Source organism: Mesoplodon bidens, assembly GCF_964165515.1.
Source record: "Mesoplodon bidens genome assembly, chromosome: 3".
In the NCBI taxonomy this organism is placed as follows: domain Eukaryota; kingdom Metazoa; phylum Chordata; class Mammalia; order Artiodactyla; family Ziphiidae; genus Mesoplodon; species Mesoplodon bidens.
The window spans coordinates 150,542,406-150,566,899 of record NC_138178.1 but is presented as its reverse complement, the minus strand read 5'-3'; the positions used below and the strand labels follow the sequence as shown (position 1 = coordinate 150,566,899).

Here is a 24,494-nt window from a genome sequence, read left to right as displayed (position 1 = left end):
ATAGATGAGAAAGAATAGCATCATAAAACAGTTCCTTTCCTCTGCCTTCCATTATTAGATGCCAAATAAAGGGTACAAAAAATACAGAATTTTGTAGGAGATCAGGGGATGGAGAGCCCCAAGCCTGGGGAGTTCAGGGAAGGCTGCATGGGGGAGGTGGGCTTCAGTTAGGCCTTAAACAATGGGTAGGCTTTGGTTAAGCAGAGGGGAGTGGAGGGCTTCCTGGGCAGAGGGACTGGTGTGAACACAGGCATGTAGTGGGGACCATGCAGGGTCTGTTGGGTTGGAGCTCGAAGGTTGTGCAGGATCATGGGGGGAGGTGGAATCAGGAAGGTAGTTTGGAAGTTGGTAATGAAGGTTTTTCAAGAAAAGGTGGGGAGGGAAGGAGTCTGTGCTTGGTCCTGTCCTCCCTGCGGTATTGCTCTGGGTTTTGAGTAGAGAGTGAAGAAATGGAGGCGAGTTTTGGGGAGACACAGCCTGTGGCTCTCCTGGCCCAGGGCTGCTGCACTCCCCAGAGGGTGGGGCCCTGTTTCCCCACCTCTGACCCCAGCCCCTGTGCCCAGCCTCTGTGAACCCCTCCTTGGTGAAGGTGCACATCCACCACCCGCCTGAGGCCTCCGTGCAGGTCCACCAGGTGGCTCGGGTACGGGGCGAGGTCGAGGCCCCACAGGAGAACAGCGTGGAGACCAGACCCTCGCCCTGGCTCCCCGCCAGCCCCGGCCATGGTCATTGGGACAGCAACAGCATCCCGGCTCGGTCTGGAGTGGTTCCTCGGCCGCCACCCCCGGTGGTGCCCAGGCCTCCGGCACTGCTGGGCCGGTGCTACCTGAGTGCTGTGAATGGACAGGTGAGAAGGCAGCTCCTGCCCAGCCCCGGGGTCTTCTGGGACCACGACTGCTTCCTGCAGTGCCCCTCCTCCTTCTCTCTCTCTTCCGTGTTCTTAAGGAATGTGAATCTACAGGGTCTCCCATTCCCCACATGGGAAAACTCAGGACATAAAATTGCCTGAGCGTAGAGAGGTTGAGCCTCTTACTTGGTCACCACTGGGTACCTGTCAGTGCCGGGCACACAGAAGAGGACCCAAGAGAGACCCCCTCTGGAGGGGAACAAGCGTCCTTGTGTCCCAGCAAATCCTGGGCTCTCCTGGAGCTGAGTGTAGGACTCCTGGTGCTTGGGTAGTGGGGCTATTAGATCTGGTGAGAAGGAGTTTGGTCTTCAGTTAAGGGTGGAGTCACAGAGATGTGAAATTAGCAAATGCAGGTTAAACCCCAAAGCCTTGGCGGTGCAAAGATAAGACACTCCATCCCCCTACCCCCGGTGGCATCCTCAGTCCGTGATGGGAAATCATGTGAGCTTTTCTGAGACCAGGCACTTAAGGATAGGGGCTAAGCCAGACCCAGGATGGTTTTCCCTAGGATTGCAGTTTGGTGTTCCCGGAAACCCCTCCTGGGAACTGGGGGAGGTAGGGAGTAGCCAAGGGATAGGGGCTCTGAGTCCCCAGCTCCTCCCCACCTCTCAGCTGTGGTGTCGCTGAGCATGGACCCTGGTCACGGAGGTGGCCCTGGCATTCCCTGGAGTTTGATGGAGGAAAACCCAACCTCTGTGAGCTGGGAACATGGATGGAGGCAGTTTGCAGACTTCACAGAGAAGATCTTATCTGGATGTGTCCCTGCCACTCCCCTCCCAAGTTTAGGGTCTGGCAGAGTGGACTTTGGATTTCACTGCTTCCTTCCGGGACAACTCCTCCCCTCTCCTCCCCTCCCTTGGGTGGGGGCATTCTCTGCAGGATGTGAGTGGTGAGCTCATGTCTCAGGCTTTCCTGTGACATCTCTGTGCACAGCAGGGGAGGGAAGCAGGTGATGAGTGTCCATGGCCTCTTTTCCAGTGTGCCAACCCCCTGCTGGAGCTGACTGCCCAAGAGGACTGCTGTGGCAGTGTGGGAGCCTTCTGGGGAGTGACCTCCTGTGCCCCGTGTCCACCCAGACCAGGTGAGTGCTGGGTGCCAGGGTCCAGGGTTGTCAGCAAAGCTCTCCCAGGGCCTGGCCTCTGCTGCAGGCACCACCCCCTGCATTTCCCACCAGGGCCTCAGAGGCCAGGCAGGTAGAACAGGCTGGTAAACTAGGAAAGCTTTCCAAATCTGCCTTGAGTGTGCTTTTGGCTGGTGGCGGAGGCTCCTGACGGCTCAGACCCATTGCCAGGTGCAGCATGGCCTGCCTGCTCGGTCTGATGGCCTGGAATGGGTTACTCTCTTTTGCCAGTTGTTCTTGCTCAGATTTTAGGAATTACATTACATGCTGGGCCCTCTTCTACCCCTCAACCCCCTTCCACATACCCCCTGCCCAGGTACCAGGGGCCCAGAGGTCTTGATTTAGTGACTCAGTGTTTCTCTCACTCTCTCCCTGGAGAGACCCCTAGGCCTCCTCCTCACCTCCTGTTTCCTGCCTCTCAGCCTTTGAATCAGTGTTGGGCAACTGTCCCCGAATGTCCTCGGCCTTGGGGTATGGGAAACTCAGCTCCCAGCCCTCTTTTTTGTGGTGGGAAAACCTAACATATTCATTCATTCAGCAAATACCCACCAGGTGCCTCGCCTATACTGAGCGGTGAGAATTCAGGAGTGAGCAAAATGCCACCCTCATAGGCATTGATCTTAAAGTTGGGAGACAGGTGACAAGGTACCTATGCCTGAGTGTGGCTCCTGCCCGCTCAGCCTGTCTTCCTCTTGCAGGCCTCACTCCTGGGCTTGGGTCCAGGCCTGGCATGTATTTCTTTTGCCTGTCAAAGTCAACTCGGTGAGTCAGCTTTGTGGGGGGCCTGGCCCAGAGCCCGAAGGGGGAATGGCAGGGCTGTTCCTAACTTCAGACTCGGCTGTGGAGCAGTGACCATATTCTCCAAACTAAAAATAAATGTGGACAGTTTCACAGTGTGATAGAATTTTTGGTGAAGCACCAAAGGGTAGTATATTAAGCTTTCAGGCTTGAGCATCCAATACATGGCAGGTACCAGTCCCAGCTCTGCCTGCTGACCTCTCTCTGCCCCACCTCCCATCTGTGAAATGGAGACAGTTATAGTGCCAGCCTCGTAGGGCAGCTGTGGAGAGTAAATGAGATGGCACCTGTACTTAGCATTAGGTCAGTAAGTGGTAGCTGTTATAATTACTGTTAGAAGTATCCCTCCAAGAAGGGAAGGGGGACTGGACCCACTGCCCCATGGGGAGGAGCGTGTGGAGCTGCTCAGCATCTCCCCCTGCAGGCCAAAGATGTTTTCACCACTTTTCTTCCTCCTGGTCAGACCCACCCTTGAGACTTCCATTTCCCACACTCCACTCAGCCAACAAATATTTTCATTGATGAAGTACCCATTTGAAGTACCCGTAGTGTGTAGGCCTTAACAGTGGAGAACGAGGTAGAAACAGTGCCTCCCCTCTCCAAGCTTACAGGCTGGTGGGGAGGGGGGCGCAGACAGCAGAACCAGGACCACCTTTGTGCAAATTAAAGAAAGGTGCCCCTTCCACGCGTTCAAAATAGTCTTTATAATTGGACAAAGCCAGGATGCCAATGATTCTGTTAGATGTGGAGCTTTTGTGCAGTGCACAACCTGCACATCTGTACACTGTGGGGTCGGAGATACTTCCCCAAACTGGTGGATCAGGGAAAGCTTCTAGTAGAGGTGACATCCAGGATGAGGTCTGAAGAATTATTAGAGTAGGGCTTCCCTGGTGGCGCAGTGGTTAAGAATCCACCTGCCAATGCAGAGGACATGGGTTCAAGCCCTGGTCCAGGAAGATCCCACATGCCACAGAGCAACTAAGCCCGTGCGCCACAACTACTGAGACTGCACTCTAGAGCCCACGAGGCACAACTACTGAGCCTGTGCGCCTAGAGCCCGTGCTCCACAACAACGGAAGCCACTGCAATGAGAAGGCCCTGCTCACTACAACTGAAGAAACCCCACGCGGCTACAAAGACCCAATGCAGCCAAAAATTAAATAAATAAATTATTTATTTAAAAAAAATAGAATTATTAGAGGGGGCCAAAGAGATGGGAAAGAGCTTAACAACCCAAGGAAATTGCACAGGCAGGTGAGATCGAGAGAGTGAGAACATTTCCTGGAGCATAGCACACCCAAGGCTGAGCACCCACCCCCTCCCTGTCCCCTCCTAGCACCACCCCCCACTGTGTTCAGCACACCTCAGCAAGCTGGGCACCAGGGTGCAGACCCTGGAATGTTAGGCATTCCCCACACTGAGCAAGAAATTGCAAAGGGCAATGTAAACATTTAAAATGCATTAAAGTGCAGCTGGGCATTGTAGAGAGACGGGGCAAGATGCTGGGGAACCTTGTTTGTGTTGACAGGGTGCCAGACACCTAGCTCCAGGCCCAGGCCTGGGGCCGGGGTGGGGAATGTTTCTTTAAGTAGGCAAGACAGGCAAGCTACTGTGCAAGACTCTGGAAAAAAAGGTGAGCTGCTGGGGTAGGTTTGGGAATGGTTGGCAAGACAAGCATACTCCTGAGTTCTGGAACATTCTCAGCCCTGGTGGCTCTGCCCCTCTGAACCTCTATTTCTCTTCTGATAAAATAAGGCTGTGCCCCTCAGGGAAGGGCTTTGTCATCCCCAACAAGGTGGTCTAGTAGAATCAGGGGGTGAGGGGAGTGATGAAGCCAGCAGCGGGGGGAACCACGTGACTTCATGGCTTCCGCTAAATCACCTTTGGCTTCTGAGGCTGTACAGGACTGTTGAAGAAGGTCCCTGCAGAGTGCTGTTATTTCTGACATGGGAAAGGACTGCCTTGAAGTCTCAGTTACATGGCACAGACAAACCCCTTTTCTTCCAGAAAAATCCCTCAGTGCCTTCTTTCTCAGGGAAACGGCTCAGAGAGTCAATCTAGGCCAGCCTCTGGTCCCCCCACCTTTCTCCCTTCACTATGAGTGACAGATGCAGCTGACCTGCCAGGACCTGGCCTGAGCCACATCCTCCTGACCCCTGGGGAGTTATCAAAAGTCGAAGCTCAGAGCTTCTGCAGGGTCTGGAGAGCACACAGCTCTCAAAAGCCACTTTGACTGAGGCCACATTTTTGAGTTTTTATCCGAGAAAGACAGACATCTGGGTTGACTGGAAAGTTGGCCGCTGCCCCATCTGGCTTGGCACTGGCTGTGTCAACCCCAAGGCCCCTTTGCTGGGGCAGGCTGGGCTGGCACACGGCGCGCGGCCCGCAGCGGTGGGCCCCGGCTGTTTGCCACGAGACCATCTCTCCGTCTGCCTGGCGTAGGATGAGCTCACCGCAGAATCCAGGCCCCTCCCTATGTCTCCAGGGAGAGCTGATTCTCTTGCTCGTCCCCTTCAAGGAATTCTGCGTCTTTCCCTCTTAAAGACAATAATAGCTGCCAGGTACTGAAGTTTTACACTGTGCTGTGCTTTGCACCTACATGATCTCATTTCATTGTCACAATCAGCGGCAAGCTAAGGATCTTTATCCCTATTTGACGGAGGAGAAAAATGTAGCTCAGAGAGGGCTGAGGAACTCGTCCAAGGTCACACAGCTAGGACAGGGGAGCTAGAATTCAAATCACAGTGTGTCTGATTTTTAGGGGACCAGGATCTCCCTAATCATTCTGGGGAGGGGGGCGTTGGGGCAACCTGAAGACAATACAAATCAGGATGCTAGACCAGGATTTTACGGTCAAGAGGGTGCATCCCAGGACTGTATTCCACGTATACATGAAGGACAACATCCTGCCAGAAGATTGGATCGAACAGACAGGCAGGGCAGCAACCTGCAGTGCAGTCCTGAATTAACAGAGATGTGTTGAAAGAAACATCCGGGGGTTGGGGGGAAGTGGGCAGGCTTGTTCCGTGTGGTTTCAGGGGGTGGGCAAAAGCCGATGTGTGGATGTTTCTAGTAGGCAGAACTCAACTGGAAACTGAGCAGTAGGGACAACTTATTAAAAACTGCAGCTGCCCAGCAATATAATGGGATGTTTCCAGAAGTACTGAACTCCCCGTCACGAGGAGTATGTCTACCAAGAACAGGTGTGTGGAAGGAGTGGGGGAAGGAAATTGATTTTTGAGGGAATATAGGTTTATATATACATCTGAAAATTTATTTGAAACTCTCAATAGAAGGAAAGCCTTGGTTTGGCTGGGTTTTGCCATGGCCCTTGCCCACAAGGAGTGTTCCAGGTGTAGGTCTGTGATGCCAACCCCCGGGGAGAGTGGGCAGGTGAAGGTGATGTCTGAGGAGGCTGGAGCAGAGAACCCTAGGGTGAGTCACGGCAGCATCGCTCTCATCACGTCCTCATTAGCAACCCTTTACTCAGAGGATGTAATGCGCGCCAAGCACCACACTAAGTTCGTTCTCATTTTGTTGCATCCTAATTACATCTCTAGGTGGGTGTTATTATCTTCATTTTACAGATGAGGAAATTGGGCCTGAAACTCCAGGTCTATGTGACCCCAGAGCCCTGCTTCTAATCGCTCTGTAATCCCCTTCCTCTGCTTCTTGGCTTAGGCATTCAATGAGCTAGAGGACCCCGGCTGGGGGAACAGCTGTGCCGGGGTGGGGCTCCTGTTCTCTGTAACTCTGGGTCAGACACCCAGTCTCCTGCCCTAAAGAAATGAGATTTTCAGAACTCCAGTTGTTGGGCAGATAAAAGTCGTGATTCTTTGGCTCGGGGTTGTTCTGAGAGCTTCCAAGGGACTCGAAGCCTCCTGGGAATTGTGACTCAGCTCAAGTTAGCACCCTCCCTACCCTAGCAGAGGTGTCACTGACACATGGCATCTCTGGCCTGGAGAGCCCTGGGAGGGATAGGGTTAGGGTGGCGGGAGCAGCGCCTATCTGAGCCAGGGCTCTGACCAGACCCCTCTGCACCTCACTGTTCATGGTGACCAAGACACCCACTCTGGCTCCGGAGCCTCCCGAGGAAGCAGTCAGAGCCTGTCTTTGGGTGGCATTTCCACAATCATTGCAGGATCCATTAGGACTTCACCAAGGAGGAAAATCTGGAATAATGGACATTATTATAATTACCAATATGTGACAAGCATCATGCTCCGGGTTTTGCATGCCTGTTTAGTGTTCACAATAACCCTCAGAGAAAGGAAAAGTCATCCCCATTTTGCTGATAAGAAAACCAAGGCTCAGAGAGTAACTTGCCCAAGTGTCTCCAGCCAGTGAGGGGCAGCAAGCCAGCTTGCTTTCCTCGAAACTGTGTTTCTGGCTGGAAGGGAGGAAGGAAGGAAGGAAGGAAGGAAGGGAGGAAGGAAGGAGAGAAGGAAGGAAGGAGGGAAGGAAGGGAGGGAGGGAGGGAGGGAAGGAGGGAAGGAAGGAAGGAAGGAAGGAAGGGAGGGAGGGAGGGAGGGAGGGAAGGAAGGAAGGGAGGAAGGAAGGAAAGAAGGAAGGAAGGAAGGAAGGAAGGAAGGAAGGAGGGAAGGAAGGGAGGGAGGGAGGGAGGGAGGGAAGGAGGGAAGGAAGGAAGGAAGGGAGGGAGGGAGGGAGGGAGGGAAGGAAGGAGGGAAGGAAGGGAGGAAGGAAGGAAAGAAGGAAGGAAGGAAGGAAGGAAGGAGGGAAGGAAGGGAGGAAAGGAGGGAAGGAAGGAAGGAAGGGAGGGAGGGAGGGAGGGAAGGAGGGAAGGAAGGGAGGGAGGGAGGGAGGGAGGGAGGGAGGGAGGGAAGGAGGGAAGGAAGGAAGGAAGGGAGGAAGGGAGGAAGGGAGGGAGGGAGGGAGGGAGGGAAGGAGGGAAGGAAGGAAGGAAGGGAGGAAGGGAAGGAAGGGAGGGAGGGAAGGAAGGAGGGAAGGAAGGAAGGAAGGAGGGAAGGAAGGAAGGAAAGGGAGGGAGGGAGGGAGGGAGGGAGGGAGGCTTGAGGAACATCCACAGGGACTGTGCCAGGCATTGTGCTAGTTTCAGTCTGACATGGGTTGTTTCAGTAAACAACCAGTTAATCCTCACAACAATCCACGAACTGAGTTTCTGTCCCCACTTCTACAGGTGAAAAATTTAAGACCAAAGGAGGTTAAGAAATGTGCCCAGGTCACACGGCTAGTCAGAGTGGAGCCAGGAATTAGATGCTAGTCTTGCTGCCCCAGCACCCACACTCTTTCCACTGTTCCCGGGGAGTCAAAGTTTCTTTCCAGCTTACCCATCTGAAGTTTACAGATCTGGTTCAGCTCCAGCCTGCTCACGTGCCCCTGTGCATCAAACTTAGCCTCGCCCAGTGTGTATATGTGTGTGTGTGTGTGTGTATGCATCTGTTCTCTGGGCAGAAGGGTGTGTGGCAAGGGACCCTCCACATCTCCCTGCTGCAGCCATCTGTCATCACAGACTGAGATCAGCGTGGCTTGTAAACAGCCCTGTGGCCAGACATATGTCTCCACCATCTCCTCCCCGAGCTCTGTCTTGGAGTCAGGGCCAAAACTGTCTCCAGCAATCAGTTTGCTCTTGTTGAGGCCTCCTTGGGAATTCCAGCAGCCAAGAGTGAGAATCAGCAGGGTGGGGGCAGGCTGCAGCCAGGGGACCCTCTGCTTCCTTCCCCATCTGTGAGCAACCAAGGTGCAGCAGTGAGTGGACAGGGCTGGGGTCCGGGGCCAGAAGACCTGAGTTCCAGGCCCTCACGGCCCAGGTTTCCTGACCAGGAAAGTCATGCATGTCTGCCCTACTTCACAGGCATTTGGTGATGTTCAGACTCCTTGGAGTTGAGGTTGAGTCCAGTTGACCCCTCAGCAGCTGCTTTGGCTTCTCAGGTCAAAGTCCAAGCTGCAAGACCACTTCTCAAGAGCCTCTTTGAAGCACCCACAGGAACCCCAGATCAGCCACTCTCTTGTTCCAGATCCACAAGTCCTCTCCTCTCTGACCCTTGATTTATCCTTGATCCGGCTGAGGGGCCGTGGGAGGAGTACAGGTTCTTCACTATTTCCTTTACCGATTCTACATGATGCTTTGGTTGTACACATTACGGAGCATTTGCCCAGCATCTGATTACTTCTTCTGACCTCCTTCTGGGTGTCCCTGCCTTTTTTTCCTCACTCACTCTCCTGATCCCTTGTTTTAAAAAAAGGGAGAGGAGGAGTTCCCAGGAAGGATGATATGCTTCCTGCTGGGCAGGCATCTCCCTGTGACCTCTGGACCCTAAGATTCTTGGCCTAGACAACTCCTAAGGCTCGCCATGAATTTGTTCGTTCATTTATTTATTTGTAGGCAGTAGAGGGGAATAGTTCAGAATTTATCCTCTGGAAGCAGATGCATAATCCCAGCTCAGTCCACAAGCTGGGTGACCTTGGGCATGTTTCCTAACCTCTCTGTACCTCAGTTTGCTCATCTGTAAAATGGGGATAATATTAGTAAGTATCTCCAAGGCCTGTTATGAGGATTAAATAAGTTATTACCTGTAAAGCCTTTATAATAGGACCTAGCCCATAGTATGAGCTATTTTAGTGTCTGCTATTATTACTCATTCCCTTTTTTTTTTTTTTTTTTTTTTTTTTGCGGTAGGCGGGCCTCTCACTGTTGTGGCCTCTCCCCTTGCAGAGCACAGGCTCCGGATGCGCAGGCTCAGCAGCCATGGCTCACGGGCCTAGCCGCTCTGCGGCATGTGGGATCTTCCCAGACCGGGGCACGAACCCGTGTCCCCTGCATCGGCAGGCGGACTCTCAACCACTGCGCCACCAGGGAAGCCCTACTCATTCCCTTTTGATTGCCTATACTATTCCATGTGCTGTGCTTGACTCCAGAGACATAGCAATGACAAAGAAGGCACGGTCCCTGTCCTCACAGAGCTTATGCGCTAGCAGCGGAGACGGACAAGCAAACAGGCAGCCACAGCACAGTCCATTAAGCATTAGAGCAAGGGAAGGCCTACGTGTGCTGGGAGTACTTGAGAGGTGCGCCTGGTGATACCCGCCCTCCACCATCACTGCCGAAATCTCACCCAGAGCCGTGGGTGGGTGCTGAGTTCTCACCCCAAGCCAAGGTTTCTCCCTTCCATGTGGTCATCTCAACCTCGACTTTCTTTCCCCCAAAGAGATATAAGCAGATTTTTCTGGATTGGCTGTTGCACTTGGTCTTACAGAAGCTGGGATCCAGCCCCCTATAGGAGGCCTCTGTGAGGTTTGAGGAAGGGCGCTGAGGGCCCTGGTTCGGGGCAGGTGGGGTGCGGGGTGCTCGCAAAAATGGGTGTCTCACGAGGAACGCTGGCTTTGACACTTCTTTCTCTCTAGAAGCCTGCCCTAACCAAAGGCTGTCCAGCCGACAGTTTCTTTTCAGGCCAGTGAGGAGGCAGAGTCCTCTCAGGAGGAAATCACTTTCTAGAAAAAGCACACGTTTCCAGACTAACGGATGAGCCCCACTCCTCTCAGTTCACGCATTGCTCAGCTTCTCGGGGTACCCTGCAGGTGCCACAGCTGGTGCCCAGCCTTACTGTGATCCCAGCTCTCTGCCACCCCTCTCCTGCTCCGTAAAGAAGCAAGGTCCTTCTGCCTACCTCCCCTCTCCTGGCACCACCTTGCTGCCCTGGCCTCCTGGCTCCCCCCTCCCTTCCTCTCTGGGTGTAGGAGGGATGTGCCCTTGGCAGCCAGAAGCTTGGTTGCAACCCCGACTCGGCCCCCCCTGAGCTCCACCTTCCTTCCTAACCTGTGAAACAGACAGGAAACAGGAGAAACAGACAGGACAATATGCACCAAAGGCCTCAGGCCTCCAAAGCCCTGTCCAGATGTCCCCTTCTCTCAGTTCTCCCGGCCCCTGGCATCAGCCTCAAGATATTCCTTCCCACCTTCTGCGCCTGCATCTAATCAGCTTGCTTTCTGAGTTTCTCCAAACAACTTCCCCTCTTTCTTTCTTCCTCCCTGTCTTATGCCACCAGGCCCCGGGCCAGGCGCTCACATTTCCCGGCCTCACCCCATCCTTTTTCTCAATGTCAGCATTTTCAGAATACTCACTTATCGCCACACAGCGCGGCCTTTTAGGCTGAAGCCTAGTCCCCATGTGGAAGAACATGCAAACCCTGGGGAAGACCATCCGTGGCAAAAAAAAAAAAATTACAACTTCAATTTACAGTTCTTTAATCTTAAAAAAAAAATTAAACTTTACTAATTTATGTCCTCACTTAATCTCTATGTCAGACTGTTGCAAGTGTCCTCAGGGGAGTGTGGGGCTTCCAGGGAAACACGGCACCTCCTCATGTTTGTCTTTGGTATCACAACATGTGATGCACGACAATGCTCTGTTTGTGGGGTTTTTCAGTTAGGCTGTCTAGTTTTAACTAAAGCAGCCCTCACCAAGTGGAGAAATGACTCTAAAAAATTCTTGCAGAGAAACAGGATTTAAAATAATATGAGGGGCTTCCCTGGTGGCTCAGTGGTTAAGAATCCGCCTGCCAATACAGGGGACACGGGTTCGAGCCCTGGTCCAGGAAGATCCCACATGCCGCGGAGCAACTAAGCTCGTGCGCCACAACTACTGAGCCTAAGCTCTAGAGCCAGCAAGCCACAACTACTGAGGCTGCGCACCTGGAACCTGTGCTCCACAACAAGAGAAGCTGCCGCAGTGAGAAGCCCGCGCACCACAACGAAGAGTCGCCCCCGCTCGCCACAACTAAAGAAGGCCCGCACGCAGCAACGAAGACCCAACGCAGCCAATAATTAATTAATTGTTAAAAAATCCTCTTTTAAAAAATAAATAAACAAAATGAAATAATATGAATAATCCTAAGGGATCCTTTAAAAATGTAATGCTGACACTTCTCCTCTGACACGTAATCGGCCATATTCCAAGGTAAAAATACTGATGACCTCTCAGATGGGACCCAAAATGGACCCCAGGAGTCAAATGATCAAGAAGTCTATATAAAATACAGCTTATATCTACTATCGTTAGTACCAGACCTTGCCTTCAGTGTATAATGTGCCCAGAGATAACAGCTAATGATAGAGTAAAGGCTGTCTTGATCAGAAAAACATTTTAGAAACTTCCCTGGCGGTCCAGTGGCTAAGACTCTGCTTCCAATGCAGGGGGCCCAGGTTCGATCCCTGGTCAGGGAACTGGATCCCGCATGAATACCACAACTAAAGATCCTGCATGCCACAACTAATATCTCGCATGTGGCAACGAAGATCCCATGTGCCCCAACTAAGACCCGATGCAGCCAAATAAATAAACAAATAAATGTTCAAAAAAAAAAAAAGAATAAAAAAAAGAAAACATTTTAAAACAGTGAGACACTCACATTTTGCTGTATAACTGGATGAAGTTATAGGTATTATTAACATGTCTCTTGGTATTTGCAAGAATCTATTTCAGCAATAAAATTTATGAAGGACTATCTATTGTGTGAGCCACTAAAAGTTGAACCTATATAGAAGATAGAAGACCTATATTCTCAACAGTAAATGACTTCTTGAATAAAAATAAGGTTTACCCAATAACTCTATAAGTACAGAGGCTGATGTTAGGACCAGCAAGGCAATGGAGCTGGGGAATGCTAACTGGAAAGTCCCCTCCCCGTACCCTTCATAGGCAAGGTATTGCCACAAAGAAGTCAAAGCTGGGAGAAGACAAGCTGTCACAGGCAGTCATCATGCAGTTAACTTCATAAAACAAGACCTTTAAAATATAAAGGTATCTTTACGGAGCTTCATATTGGAACAGTGTCTGTGGAAATGCCTGTGCCCCTTGAGAATTACTGGCTACGTCTTGGCAAAGGAATCATCAAACTGAAAGAGCAGTCCTTCTTCATTTTTTTTAAACAAAAAGATGGGTGTTCCACATTTGCTGCCTTTTTCTGTGATCACAGGTAACTGTCAATAGTATACTACCGGGCTTCCCTGGTGGCGCAGTGGTTGAGAGTCCGCCTGCCGATGCAGGGGACACGGGTTCGTGCCCCGGTCTGGGAAGATCCCACATGCCGCGGAGCAGCTGGGCCCGTGAGCCATGGCTGTTGAGCCTGTGCGTCCGGAGCCTGTGCTCCGCAACGGGAGAGGCCACAACAGTGAGAGGCCCATGTAACGCAAAAAAAAAAAAAAAAAAGAAAAGAAATAGTATACTACCTCCTAGCGCTTTTCAAGAAAAAACATCTTTAAAAAAAAACACCTTCAAAGCGCTTCTTTGGAGATTGACATACAAGTCTATCCTTCCAAGGTAGTGGAGACGTTTTCCCTGTTTTTACTGAATGTTAGTTGTTTCTGTTTCTTTGTTTGTTTTTGTTTTTAAGCACACTTTCTCTCTCTTTCTCTCTCTTTAAAGTAAGAGGAATGGTGTGAAATCAAGACAGGACATGTATCAGCACCAAAATACTGACAGTTATTGCCTTATTGGCCCATCTGGACTCAGACCACTGCCCAGTTTTGTTATAAACTTTAAGCGGGGCTGCTTTTCAAGGGAGTTGTGGTGGGACAGAGCCTTTTGAAAATGAATGTTTGGAAAAAGTTCCATCATCCTGTAACTTGCTGCTATAAATCCTCTCCACTTGCATACTTGAAAAACTCAAGAACTGGGATTATCTAACTCTTTTAGAATTTGTAAAAACAACTAACTGACCTCAGAGAATGTGAAAATCTACTAACCAAATTTCAACAACAGCACCCCATGGTTGGTGAATGTGAGTGAATGGATATCCTGGATTTATAAGTGCAATCGACGGTGAGCTTCTTCCAGGATCGGGGGGCTTTGTCAGCTAGGGTGGCATTCAAACCAGGTATCAGAATAAACTGGACTTAGAACCAGACTGTGAATTGTCATATTCAGATGTTTAAAAACTAACAAAACAACTAGAGTTGTGTAAGATGCAGCCATTGGGAGAAAGTGGGTGACGGATGCACAGGACCTCACTGTACTATTTTTTGCAACTTCCTGCAAATCCATAATTACTTCAAAAACAAAAAGTAAACAAAACAAAACACAAATTTGTTCAATCACATGTTATATTGTATAACATTGATATCATATAATATATACTGTATCTAATAACTGTATGACTATATTATTATAACTATATATACAAGATATATAGCCACTAGGTATCATTTTTAGTAATAGCAAGGTGGGCTGAGAGTAGCCTGGTGAGAGCCAGGGAAGGGATTTTGGCTAAGGAGGTGCAGCTACCCAGGGCAATGGCTTGGGGGGCATGGGGCCTCACAGCTGCAGAGTGGGCTGGACATCCAGACTGCACCCCACTTCCCAGCATGAGTGACAGAGGAGCCCAAGGGCCCTCCAGTGAAACCTGTCTGTATCTTCAATCCTTAGCCTCCCCAGTGATTGAAAATGGCCAGTTGGAGTGTCCCCAGGGGTACAAGAGACTGAACCACACTCACTGTCAAGGTAAGAATGACCAGGGACAGGGCTGGGCTTAGGGAGCAGAAATAACAGACGCTTGATGATGCGGGGAGACGCCCCCATCCCCAGATAGAAGGAGCAGCTGCCACTGTCTGAGTGGTCTCCACTGGGCACCTCTAAGCCCCAGCTTGGGGAAGCTATGGGGGCTGCTGCTTCCAGGGGCCCAAGGAAGTCAGAGGATAGCGATAGTGCAAGCTGAGAAAGGGCCTGGGAGCCAAGCCCTCCCCTCCTCCCCATCTCTACCCACCCCCACCCAGATCTGGGTGTGTGCCTCTGTAGGGCTGTGTTGTGCTGTATCTCAAGGTGCCCCACGGTTTCTGCACATCCACTCACCTCCTGGGCTGCTCTCCCTGGAATGGGAAGACTTTTACTCCAGGGTGGGAGATCAAGTCAGCCTGAGTGGGTGGGGACCACTATGAACTCTTCCCAGCAAAGCACCTCAGCTGCTCAGGCCTCCTTCCTGAAGCCGGGAGCGGGGAGGGCACAGGTGGAGGGGATGGAGGGGGAGTTGGGGAGGGGGACCATAAAGCACAGCCCTTCGCCTTGCTGGCCTGGCTGGTAGGCTCTGTAAGGCCAGCTGAGGCCCAGGTGCCCTGCATTAGAGACCCCCAGAGGGGCAAGGCCCACGGGCACCTCGGGACAGAAGAGTGGGCAGGGGGAGGCTCAGCCATGGCTCTGAGCAGGGAGCCCTTGTTGGCTGTGGACCTGGCAATAGGTGAGATATGAGCTGGGCCTTCCAACCAGTGGGAGGCTCCTGGGGTTGAGGCAGCTGCCCCTTTGGAGAGCTTTGGGACCTGGACAAATCGCTGTCTGTGCAGTTCGCTTTGCTTGAAGCTAGGTTAGAGACAGGGGATTGACTCAGATGGTCTCCTAGGTCCCCTCCCCCTGGAGGCTTCAGGAGAGAGGAGTCTGGGGCGGCTGAGCTATCTGCCTGTGGGGATTTCTGGCCCATGGATAAGAATAGGTGCTTGGACCGGGCAAAAGGGCAGGCCTCTGACCCAGCGGAGCCCAGGCTTAGCTTCCCTCCAGGGCAATGAGGCAAGGACCTCACGGACAGTGGGTGTGGAGAGAAGCCGGTATTTTTGCCCTTAGAGAGCGCAGTGGGGCTGCTCATATCTAAACTGTCCTCAGTGGCCTCTCTGCCTGGCAGGTTTCCTAGTCTGCAGTGTTAAAGTTATTCCCAGGATCTCGAATGTACTCTCTGTCCTCCCTCCACCAAGCCCACAGGATTCAGGATGCCAAGGTGCCCTCCCCAGGAGGCCCTGCCCCTGAAACCTCCCCCTTCCCATGTCTGTGGCTGTGGCCTCCCTGTCTGGGATGGGACCCGCTCATCTCTGTGCCTGCAGGCACCATCCCTCCTCTCTCCATCCTTCTCTCCTACTTCCACAGGCTAATTTTGGGGTATTGCTATGAGCTGCATACACTGTGCTAGGTGTTAGTTCACAGTGATGGATAAGACACAGCCTCTGCCCCAGGTGAAGACAGATGCCTTAACAATTACACACTATGAGAGAAGTGCTCTCGACAGAAAGAGGCACTGGGTGCTACGGGATCCTATGGTGGGGTCCTTTCCCAGACTGGAAGAACAGGGAAGGTTTCAGGTGATCCCTGACCTCAACTTAAAAAATGAATGGAGTTGGCCAGATAAAAGGGGATGCGGGCATTCCAGGCCAAGGGACCAGTATGAGCAAAGGAGCAGTTTGGGCTGGCTGGAGTACAGCCAGCGCACCCACAGGACATAACAAGGGCATCCCAGGGTCTCATCAGAGCCTCCGGCCCACCCACAGGCTTTTGGAAAATGGTGGAGGGCGTTGGATACCAGGTGAGGGTTTAGAAGCTCCCTCTAGGAGGTGATGGGGAGCCCAGAAGCTTCTCAAGCAGACAGGAGGCGAGTCAGATTTGTGTTTAGACATCACTCTGGCCATAGACTGGAGGCAAACGGATCAGTCCCCCTTGCCAGCTCTCCCTCCCAATAGAACATCCTGCTAAGCAGCAGTTCCCCTTGGTGCCCAAGCTGAGTCATCCTTCAGCCCCTTTATTCCTGTACTCAGTGCCCATTTCCCCAAAGCCTGTGAATGAGCAGGCGGCTCTGATGACACCGGGCTGCCATGTGTTATCTCCTGGCACTGGAGGTGGGTGGCCATCACAAATCTTCCATGCTCACCATCAGCAGCAGAGGTGCCATCACTAAGAGGGCCCCTGACTTCTTGGAGCTCAGAGTGTGAGCACTGTGACGTCCCCTGCCCTCTTAAACCTCTGCGCCACCTCCCGGCACCTGCCTCCATCCTCCCGCCTCCTCTTCCTTGCCAGGTTCCCTCCATCCTGCAGGTTCTCACTGTAGACATGGTCCCTGGAGCTTGGGTCCCGCAGAGATGCTTCAGGGTCTCTCAAGGAAGACTGAATAGGAGGGACTGGGCAGCCTGTTGTCCACCCTCCAGCTCAAACTCTCCCCTCATCTACCCCACCCCGTGACTTCCCAGGATGCCGCTTACTGGTTGAGTGACTTTGGGCAAGTTACTCCTGGAGCCTCAGTTTCCTCACTTATAAAATGAGGCCGTGTGGACCTACTTGATAACACCGTGAGAATTAAATAAGGTATCATATGCAATCCACCTGGCATACTACCTGGCACGAGGCACTCAATAAACATTAGGTCTTAATATTAGGACCATTATTACCAGTTCCTGGACCCAGCGATTCGCCATTTTTATCTCCTTTTATCCCCCTAACAGGACTACATCGTCATTACTATTATTATCCCCACTTTACAGATGAGAAACTGAGGCCCAGAGAGAGGGATCATACTTAGTAAATGGCAGCTCTCTTATTGCTGTCCTTCTATTTGGAGAATCATAGGAGAACTCTGCCCCAACCCCTCCTCTCCATCAGGCCTGGGTCGGGGGGCGCTTGGTCATCTCTGCCAACCCTGCAGATATCAACGAGTGCCTGACCCTGGGCCTGTGCGAGGACGCGGATTGCGTGAACACCAGGGGCAGCTACCTCTGCACCTGCAGACCCGGCCTCCTGCTGGATCCGTCCAGAAGTCGCTGTGTGTGTGAGTGCAGGTGGGACCCAGGGTGGGGACGCTGAGAGGCGAGATGGGACCCTCAAGGTCCATGGGCCAGACTGAGAGCAGAAATGCCCCTAGACCCTATCGCAGGGTCCAGGGGCTGCTCCTCCACCTGGAACTGGGCCCCAAGTACCAAAGCTGATCCCCCATCCTGCTGGGGTGGAGACAGTCACTGCTTCTCTGTTTTCTTTATGTATTTCTTTGAGGGCTTTGCTGTGTGGGATTTTCTACCTCCTCTGTTTTTTCTCTCATTATTACTGTCCCATCTGTTGCCTCATCTGCTTTGGAAGGATGTGCGTTGCCCCTGCTGTGATGTCTGGCTGAGCTGTGGCTGCCTCTTCCAGTGCCTGAGCTTAGCAGCCTGGTCCTTCCACTGCAGACCTTTCTTAAGGAGCCTGCCCATAGCAGGAGCGGCACTGCTGCCGGCCCCGGGGCCTTTCCGTAATCCTGCGGTCCCTGTGTGTCCATGAGCGTGTACGTGTCGCTAGTCGTATCAGCATCGTGTCCATGTGTGTGCATGTGTGAACACCCAGGCAGCTGTTTCCAGTGACCTCTGTGGTTTCCAGCTGGGAGAGGCCCAGGCTGGCAGTGCCCCCCTCCACCCGCCACTCCCCATGGCAGAGCTGACGGCACAGCCAGACCAGGGAGGCCTGACCAGTACTGAATAAAACCAGCCCCGACTGGCCTCTGCAAAGTAGCCACCCAGGTCAGGTGGGCCACCCAAGGCCCAGCAGAGTTCCCTGTGGCCGGGCAAGCCCTCAGTTTGTGAACCGCCACGTACTGGGTCTGGGGAGGCCACAAGATGAACAGACTCCAGCACCACCCAGAGGGAGCACCCATGTGAGGGAAAGACTGGACCCAGCATCTCCAGGGCAAGGAGATAGTAAGAGCCTTAGAAAATAAGAGCCTTAAAGGGACAGCAGAGAACGAGGGGACCCAGAACGGGGAGAACCCATCTGGCCACTCTCAGGAAGAGTCCATGGTGACTTATTTATTAGCTCTGGGAAGAAACCCTTCATGCAGGGAAGCAGAGATGGCCCTTGGTGTTGTTATTTTCTAAACCCAGCGTGGCTCACACCCACTGCAGTCCATGGGATTTTGATTCATGGATCCAGCCAGCCAGCCATCAATCTAGCGAGAATTTACTGAGTATTTACATGCACCAGACATTGCCCAGGGTGTCTGGGCTGCAAAGACGACCAAGACAGGGCCTGGTCCTCAGAGCTCCCCATCAGGCCTGTGGTTCTCACCTCGTCTCATCTCCCCAGGGAGACTGTGGCCCTCAGAGCACACTGCTCCTCCCTCGTGCTCCCCAGGATGGGCTTTTGTAAACATGTATAGACTCAGAATCTGGAGACAAGCAGAGACATCCACATTTCCTGCACTTAGCTTCCCCACATGAGGGTGAGAGTCAAGGGTCCCCTCACACAGATAACACGAGGAGGTGCTAAAAGCATTCCTGCAGCTACTCTTCCTAATGTTCTGTGAGCATTTTCAGGGCCCCAGCTTCTACGCTGAGATGCAGGCCAAACCAATCTGAACGCACATGGCTGGCCACTCCTCCACCCACTGCCTTTCCCCTCCCGCTGGCCACCTGCCCATCCCCACCTGCCGTGTCTGTTGCAGCGGACAAGGCCGTCTCCATGCAGCAGGGGCTGTGCTACCGGTTGCTGGGGCCCGGCACCTGCACCCTGCCTTTGGCCCAGCGGATCACCAAGCAGATATGCTGCTGCAGCCGAGTGGGCAAAGCCTGGGGCAGCAAGTGTGAGAAGTGCCCCCTGCCTGGCGCAGGTAACCCTCTGTCCCCATCTCAGCCCCAGCCACCGAAGGGCTTCTTCCAAGCCAGTGACCAGTTTCCCCTACCTGACCTAACGTCAGGCCAGAAGACTCTTAATTTTCCTTCCTGTTCAACTCCTTAACCCAACCTGGGGCCCCTCCCTCCTTGCTGCCACAATTGCCCTGTCCCTCAAAAGGCAGGAGAAGGAGGGCCCTGGGTTCCTGCGGGAACAGCATGCCTCAGCTTGTCCTCTGACTGTTGAACTTGCAGAGGGCTTCAAGGAGATCTGCCCTGCCGGCCATGGCTACACCTACTCAAGCTCAGACATCCGTCTGTCCATGAGGAAAGCCGAGGAGGAGGAACTGACCAGGCCCTCGAGGGAGCAGGTACAGAAGAGCAATGGGACCCTGCCCAGGCCAGCAGAGAGGCAGCCACTCCGGGAGGCCACCGGCACCTGGCTGGAGGCCGAGACCATCCCTGACAAAGGTATCTGGGTTGGGGAAGATGCCTGAGAGATTCCCCCTCCCCTCGGGTTACAGCACCTCAAAGAGCCACTGGACCCATGGCATTCCATCTCTGGGGCATTAGAAAAAGGAGTTCAGAGCAGCAGCACAGCCCTGGGAACCTGCACTCATGGCCTGGCCTGATGACATGGCCTCACCTCCTCTTTCTCCTATATAGGGTCAAGAGGTACCCATGTCCCAGGGAGCTGCTGGTGGGGGTGGGAGAGGTCCACCGCATCCTCCACTCCAGCTGACCAGGCCTTTCCATCCCTTGCCCCCAGCCATGCAGCTTCTGGGGCTGGTGCTTGCTGCCAAGCCTGAAGAGTCGGCAGGTGGATCCTGGGGAATCTGGGGGCTTTAGATCCCCTCCCGTGGCCTTAGAGTCAGAGCACTGGCTCCAGCTCAATTGTCTTGGGCCCAGGAGGCGTGGGGCTGGAAAGAGACTGGGCTCGAGGCACCTCTGGCAGGTGCCCTGGGAAACCATGCAGAAGGCAATCTCGGGTTACTGGTAGCACAGAGTGCAGGAGGCCAAGGACATATTAGGACCAGGAGAACAAAGGGATGGCCAAAGTGCTCCAGGAATTGGGAACAGACAGACACGGAAGTCAGGCAGAGCCCCAGTCACCATGGTAACCAGACACTGGCCAGGCCAGGAGCAACTCCTCCCCTTCCTAGAACTATTGCCCTGGCCTGTAGCCTGGGGCAGGGGCGGGGTGACCCGATGTGGTCTGGAGGGAGGAGTTGGCAGTGCAAGGAGGGTAACAGCGAGGATGGGGTGGCAGTCCACTGATGGGGTGGCAGTCCACCCATGGGGTGGACTGGCCCGGAGTGGGTGGGACCCCGTCACCGGGGGCATCAAAGGAACCCCGGAGGTTTCCTCTCACCAACTGACCGCTTTGTAGGCCTTCCAGACCTGGGATTCTGGGATCTGGGCTGGCCAGTGCCAGAAGGGTGGCAGAGGCAGAGGCAGGTAAGAAGAGTCTGAGCTCTCTCTACCACCGAGCCTGCTGGGGACAAGGTCAGGAGGTCACGGACTGAACCAGCCCTGGCCGTGGGTGGGAGGGAGAAGGCAGCCAGACTCTCCTCCCTGAGCTCACGCTCTCACCTTTCCTTCCCAGGTGACTCTCAGGCTGGCCAGGTAAGCGAGTCCTCCCACCAGCAAGTCACGCGAGGGTGGCAGAGAGCAGGACCTGGTAGCACTGGGCCGCAGGGCAGCGTCCCGTGAGGGAGGGAGGGGACAAAGATGGAGTGTACGTAGGAGTTTACTTGCAGAGGAGCCGCGGTGGGAGAGTTGATCCAAAGACCCAGTTTTACCCTAAAGGAAGTAGTAACAACGGCTCCTGTTTTTCCAGCAGCTGCTGTGCAAGTACTCTCATTTGGGAAGGTCTGGGGGCCCCTTCAGAAAGGAAGTAGGAACATGTCCTGTTAGTCCTGGCTGTCACTCAGGCTTTCATCACAGCAGATGAGGTCTACAACTGGTTCCAGATTAATTCCGGATTCAGCACTTTCTGAGCCTGACTTGCTTAAGGTCTCAGGTCTCCTCTGTGAGTGGCTCGTGGGGAAGTAGAAGCAGAGCTGTGAATAGCCTCAAACCACTTCATCAAGAAAGGGGGAGCCCACCCGCTCTCCTGAGCCCAGGATTTCCCTGTAAAGAACTGAGTGTCCTCCTAGAAAAACATTCCAGAGAGTGAAGCTGCTTCTTCCCTCATCAGTCTGCCAATCCCTACCCTATCCCTTGCCCCTCCAACCTACATCCCTGACTCTCCCCAGATATTGTTTCCCCAGGGAGCTGCTTCTCTCCCTGGAGAAGCATGCATTGTCTCCCAGACCAAAGTTCTTCCGTGTCCTCCCAGCCGCAGCCATGCTCCTGGCCCTCTGCCATCCCCTGCCCATTTTTCTTTCCCCTGCTCCCCACAGCTCATCTACCTCTGTCCATGGGCTATGGTAAGGGACGCCATGTGTGGCCTGGGGTTCCAGCTCCACCACACTGGCCCTGTGACCCTCGGTAGACTGGTAGACAGAACCTCTACCTCTCGGTAGACAGAACCTCTAAAGCTTCTGTTGCTCTGTCTGAGATGTGGAGATCATAGCACTGATACGATGCTTGTTGCTGTAACACTGAGCTGGCACCTTACGTACATCGGCTCATTTGATCATCACAGCCTTCTTCTACCAGAGAATAGTTGAGAAGTTTCATTAAGACAGTAGACATAAAGTGCCTGGCAGAATGCCAGGGTGTAGTAAGAACTCATCAACACCTGGAATGAATGAAAGACTGAACGAGGGAGTTAGTTGGATGGGGAGCCTGGAGGCAGGGGTGAGTGTGGAGGAAGGAAGCACATCATGGAGGTGACAGGGAAGCCAACAGTGACCTCCTCCCGTTTCTGTGCAGGTCACAACCAGTGTTACCCAGCTATCTGCCTGGGTCCCAGGTGAGTGCATCCTCCTAGTGGTGCCCAGCAAACAAAGGGAGGGAAGGAGAGACCTTAATCTAGGAGTGGAGATGGTACCCGGGAGCTGGTGCACAGTCTCAGATCAGCTGAGGCTGTGGATGATGTGACGTGTGATCACTTTGCCTGGGAGCTCTGTATACTGAAGGTGTTATAGGTCAGTGAAAGGCACCGTGATGCCTTACAAATACCTCCCCAGCCACAGCACTCTTTCTGCCCTTCCTGGTGCTGCTCAGCAAATAAACTAGACCAAAGAGGAGGGGCTGGCTGAAGCAGGGGCAGGTCAGGTACCCAGAGCCCCGCCCCCAGCCTGCCTTCCCTCAGGAAATGGTTAGAGCTCCACAGAGCCCAGCTTGCCGGTCCCTGGGGCTGGGGACAGGGCACTGTTCAGAAGTCGGCTTCAGCTTCCTCTACTATGAGGTGGACACTACTGCCTGCCTCTTAAGGCAGATGAGACACTGGTGGTCGTGGCAGAGCTCTATAAACTGTAAAGAACTCTGCAGACAGAAGGAGAGTGCTGAAGTAGGAGTCAGGAGACCCGGGCTTCGGCTCCATCCCCAACAAGCTAGCGGCCTTGGACAAGGGGCCATTCCTACGAGCCTCCACCTCCTTCCCTGCGGAGTGGAGCGGGGAGTCCAGATGTGCTCTGAGCCCCATCGGGGCTCTCAGATTCTCTGACTCTGTTTGGGGCCAGGTTAAATTTCAGGAGACTAAAAGGCAGGGGGGATGACCTGCCCTAGGCTCCACCTCTGGTTCTCGGAGCCAGATGGACCGGAGGGCAGGGAGGAGGGCAGGGCACTGCACCTCTGGAGGGGATGCTGTCCAGGGGGTGGGAAAGTGGGCAGTCAAGGGGCTGAGGCCCACTCGCTCCCCCCGCCCCTCTCCCCTCCGCAGGAGATGCCACAGGAAGACCAACGCCACCACTGCCTGGACAGGGGATCCCGGAGACCCGGGAAGAAGAGCAAGTGACCGCCCCCACTGATGTGCTGGTGACCCCGGCCCCAACAGGTACCTGCAGCAGCCCCATGAGGTGTGGGCGACCAGAGCCAACTCCAGGGCTCTCCCACCAGATGCACAGTGTCCAGTGAACTCCCATCGGGGTCAGCAGCCCCGGCCACATTCTGCAGAGAGCACAGGGTGCCCCTAGTGATCGGGGGAGTCCCCTCTGGAGCACCGGTCAAGCCAGGCAGGAGAAAGAGAAGGGGTGCCTTCCAGGAGAATCCACGGGGCCTTCTCAAGGAAGGCGAGCACATGGGACCTCCGGGAGCCTGGCTCTTCCAGGCTGTTGACCCTGAGTCAGCTGAGTACCCCGGCGGTGGGCAGCCTCCTGCCCACAGGGAGGGCCGACTTTAGGGAAGGAAAATGGTTCTATTTCTCAAAGTTGTTTAGCTGCCCTGGAGCCTGCGTTCCCCAGGCTCTGGCCACTGCAGTGGTTGGGGGGTGGTATGGGGGAGATCCCCGGCACATCCACCTTGCTCTGGAATGCGCCCTCCTCAAAGGCTCGTTGTCTGGGGACTTGGTTCAAGAGAAGCAGGGCCGGGGTTGCTGCAGCTGTTCCCTGCTCACGTGTGTGCTCACGTGTGTGTGCTCGTGCGTGTGTTCCCACGAGTGTCCTCATCAGGGCCTTGCTGCTTGTAACCTCATAGACTGCGGTCACCTTGGGGTGAGGGGTATTTCCAGATCTCCTCCAGCAGAGGGAGAGACCCTGCAGGTTGGTGGAACAGTCCAGAGAGTGTGGGTGGGGCTGGGAGCTTGGCCTTCCTAAGCCTGAACCAGGGCGTCCCTGCTGCCCTCTCCCAGGACCCCTCTTCTCTGGGCTCAGTGCGCTGCTCCAAGGAGTGTCCTCGGCCCCCCTCCGCTCGGCAGGCCAGATGAGCTGGGTTAAGGGGCTCAGCTGGGGATTCAGCTATGTGGGGACAGAATCCCTCCCACGATCTACAGACTTTCGCCTGATCCCCTTCCCCCTTGCCATCCCCCAACCTCACCCCTCTGGGAGGACATTTAGAACCTGGCTGGAGGTCCTCCTGAGCCCCCAGGCTGACACAAACTTGGAGCCAGGCCAGGGGCAGGGTAGCCCGACAAACAGGCCGGTGTACACGTTCAGTTCAGTCCAATTTAGCAAACGCTGTGAAGCCCCACTGTGCACCACCACAGGCCACATCCTGACCCATTTCCTTGTGTCTCTGGGGTTCCCTCAGTGCTGTGGGGCAGGGCTGGGAGCCTGGGTGTGTGGGCTTCCGGCTGAGACCTGGAGCGAGAGCAGCACTCATTCATTCAGTCATTTGTTCATTCGGCATGTTTTAAGTGCCAGGTACGTTTCTGGTATTACGGACACAGTTCAAAAGACCTATAATCTCTTGCTCTGTATGCAGCCTCAG

The 24,494-nt window shown here is 53.8% G+C and overlaps 2 protein-coding genes across 3 annotated transcripts in view; one reads left to right on the top strand and one right to left on the bottom strand.

Annotated features, from left to right (window-relative positions):
* Window positions 1–24,494, bottom strand: part of FCF1 (FCF1 rRNA-processing protein) — a 239,062-nt gene that overhangs the window by 159,400 nt on the left and 55,168 nt on the right. The gene's annotated exons all lie outside the window — the stretch shown is intronic.
* The window catches only part of LTBP2 (latent transforming growth factor beta binding protein 2), a 101,619-nt gene that overhangs the window by 51,766 nt on the left and 25,359 nt on the right, over window positions 1–24,494 (top strand). For both annotated transcript variants that reach the window (XM_081227556.1, XM_081227555.1), the window contains exons 7-15: window positions 564–847; window positions 1,886–1,988; window positions 14,227–14,301; window positions 17,249–17,371; window positions 19,013–19,177; window positions 19,434–19,649; window positions 20,785–20,804; window positions 22,059–22,098; window positions 23,011–23,124. In XM_081227556.1, the coding sequence (XP_081083682.1) occupies window positions 564–847; window positions 1,886–1,988; window positions 14,227–14,301; window positions 17,249–17,371; window positions 19,013–19,177; window positions 19,434–19,649; window positions 20,785–20,804; window positions 22,059–22,098; window positions 23,011–23,124 (1,140 nt within the window). The remainder of the gene's footprint in view (window positions 1–563; window positions 848–1,885; window positions 1,989–14,226; window positions 14,302–17,248; window positions 17,372–19,012; window positions 19,178–19,433; window positions 19,650–20,784; window positions 20,805–22,058; window positions 22,099–23,010; window positions 23,125–24,494) is intronic.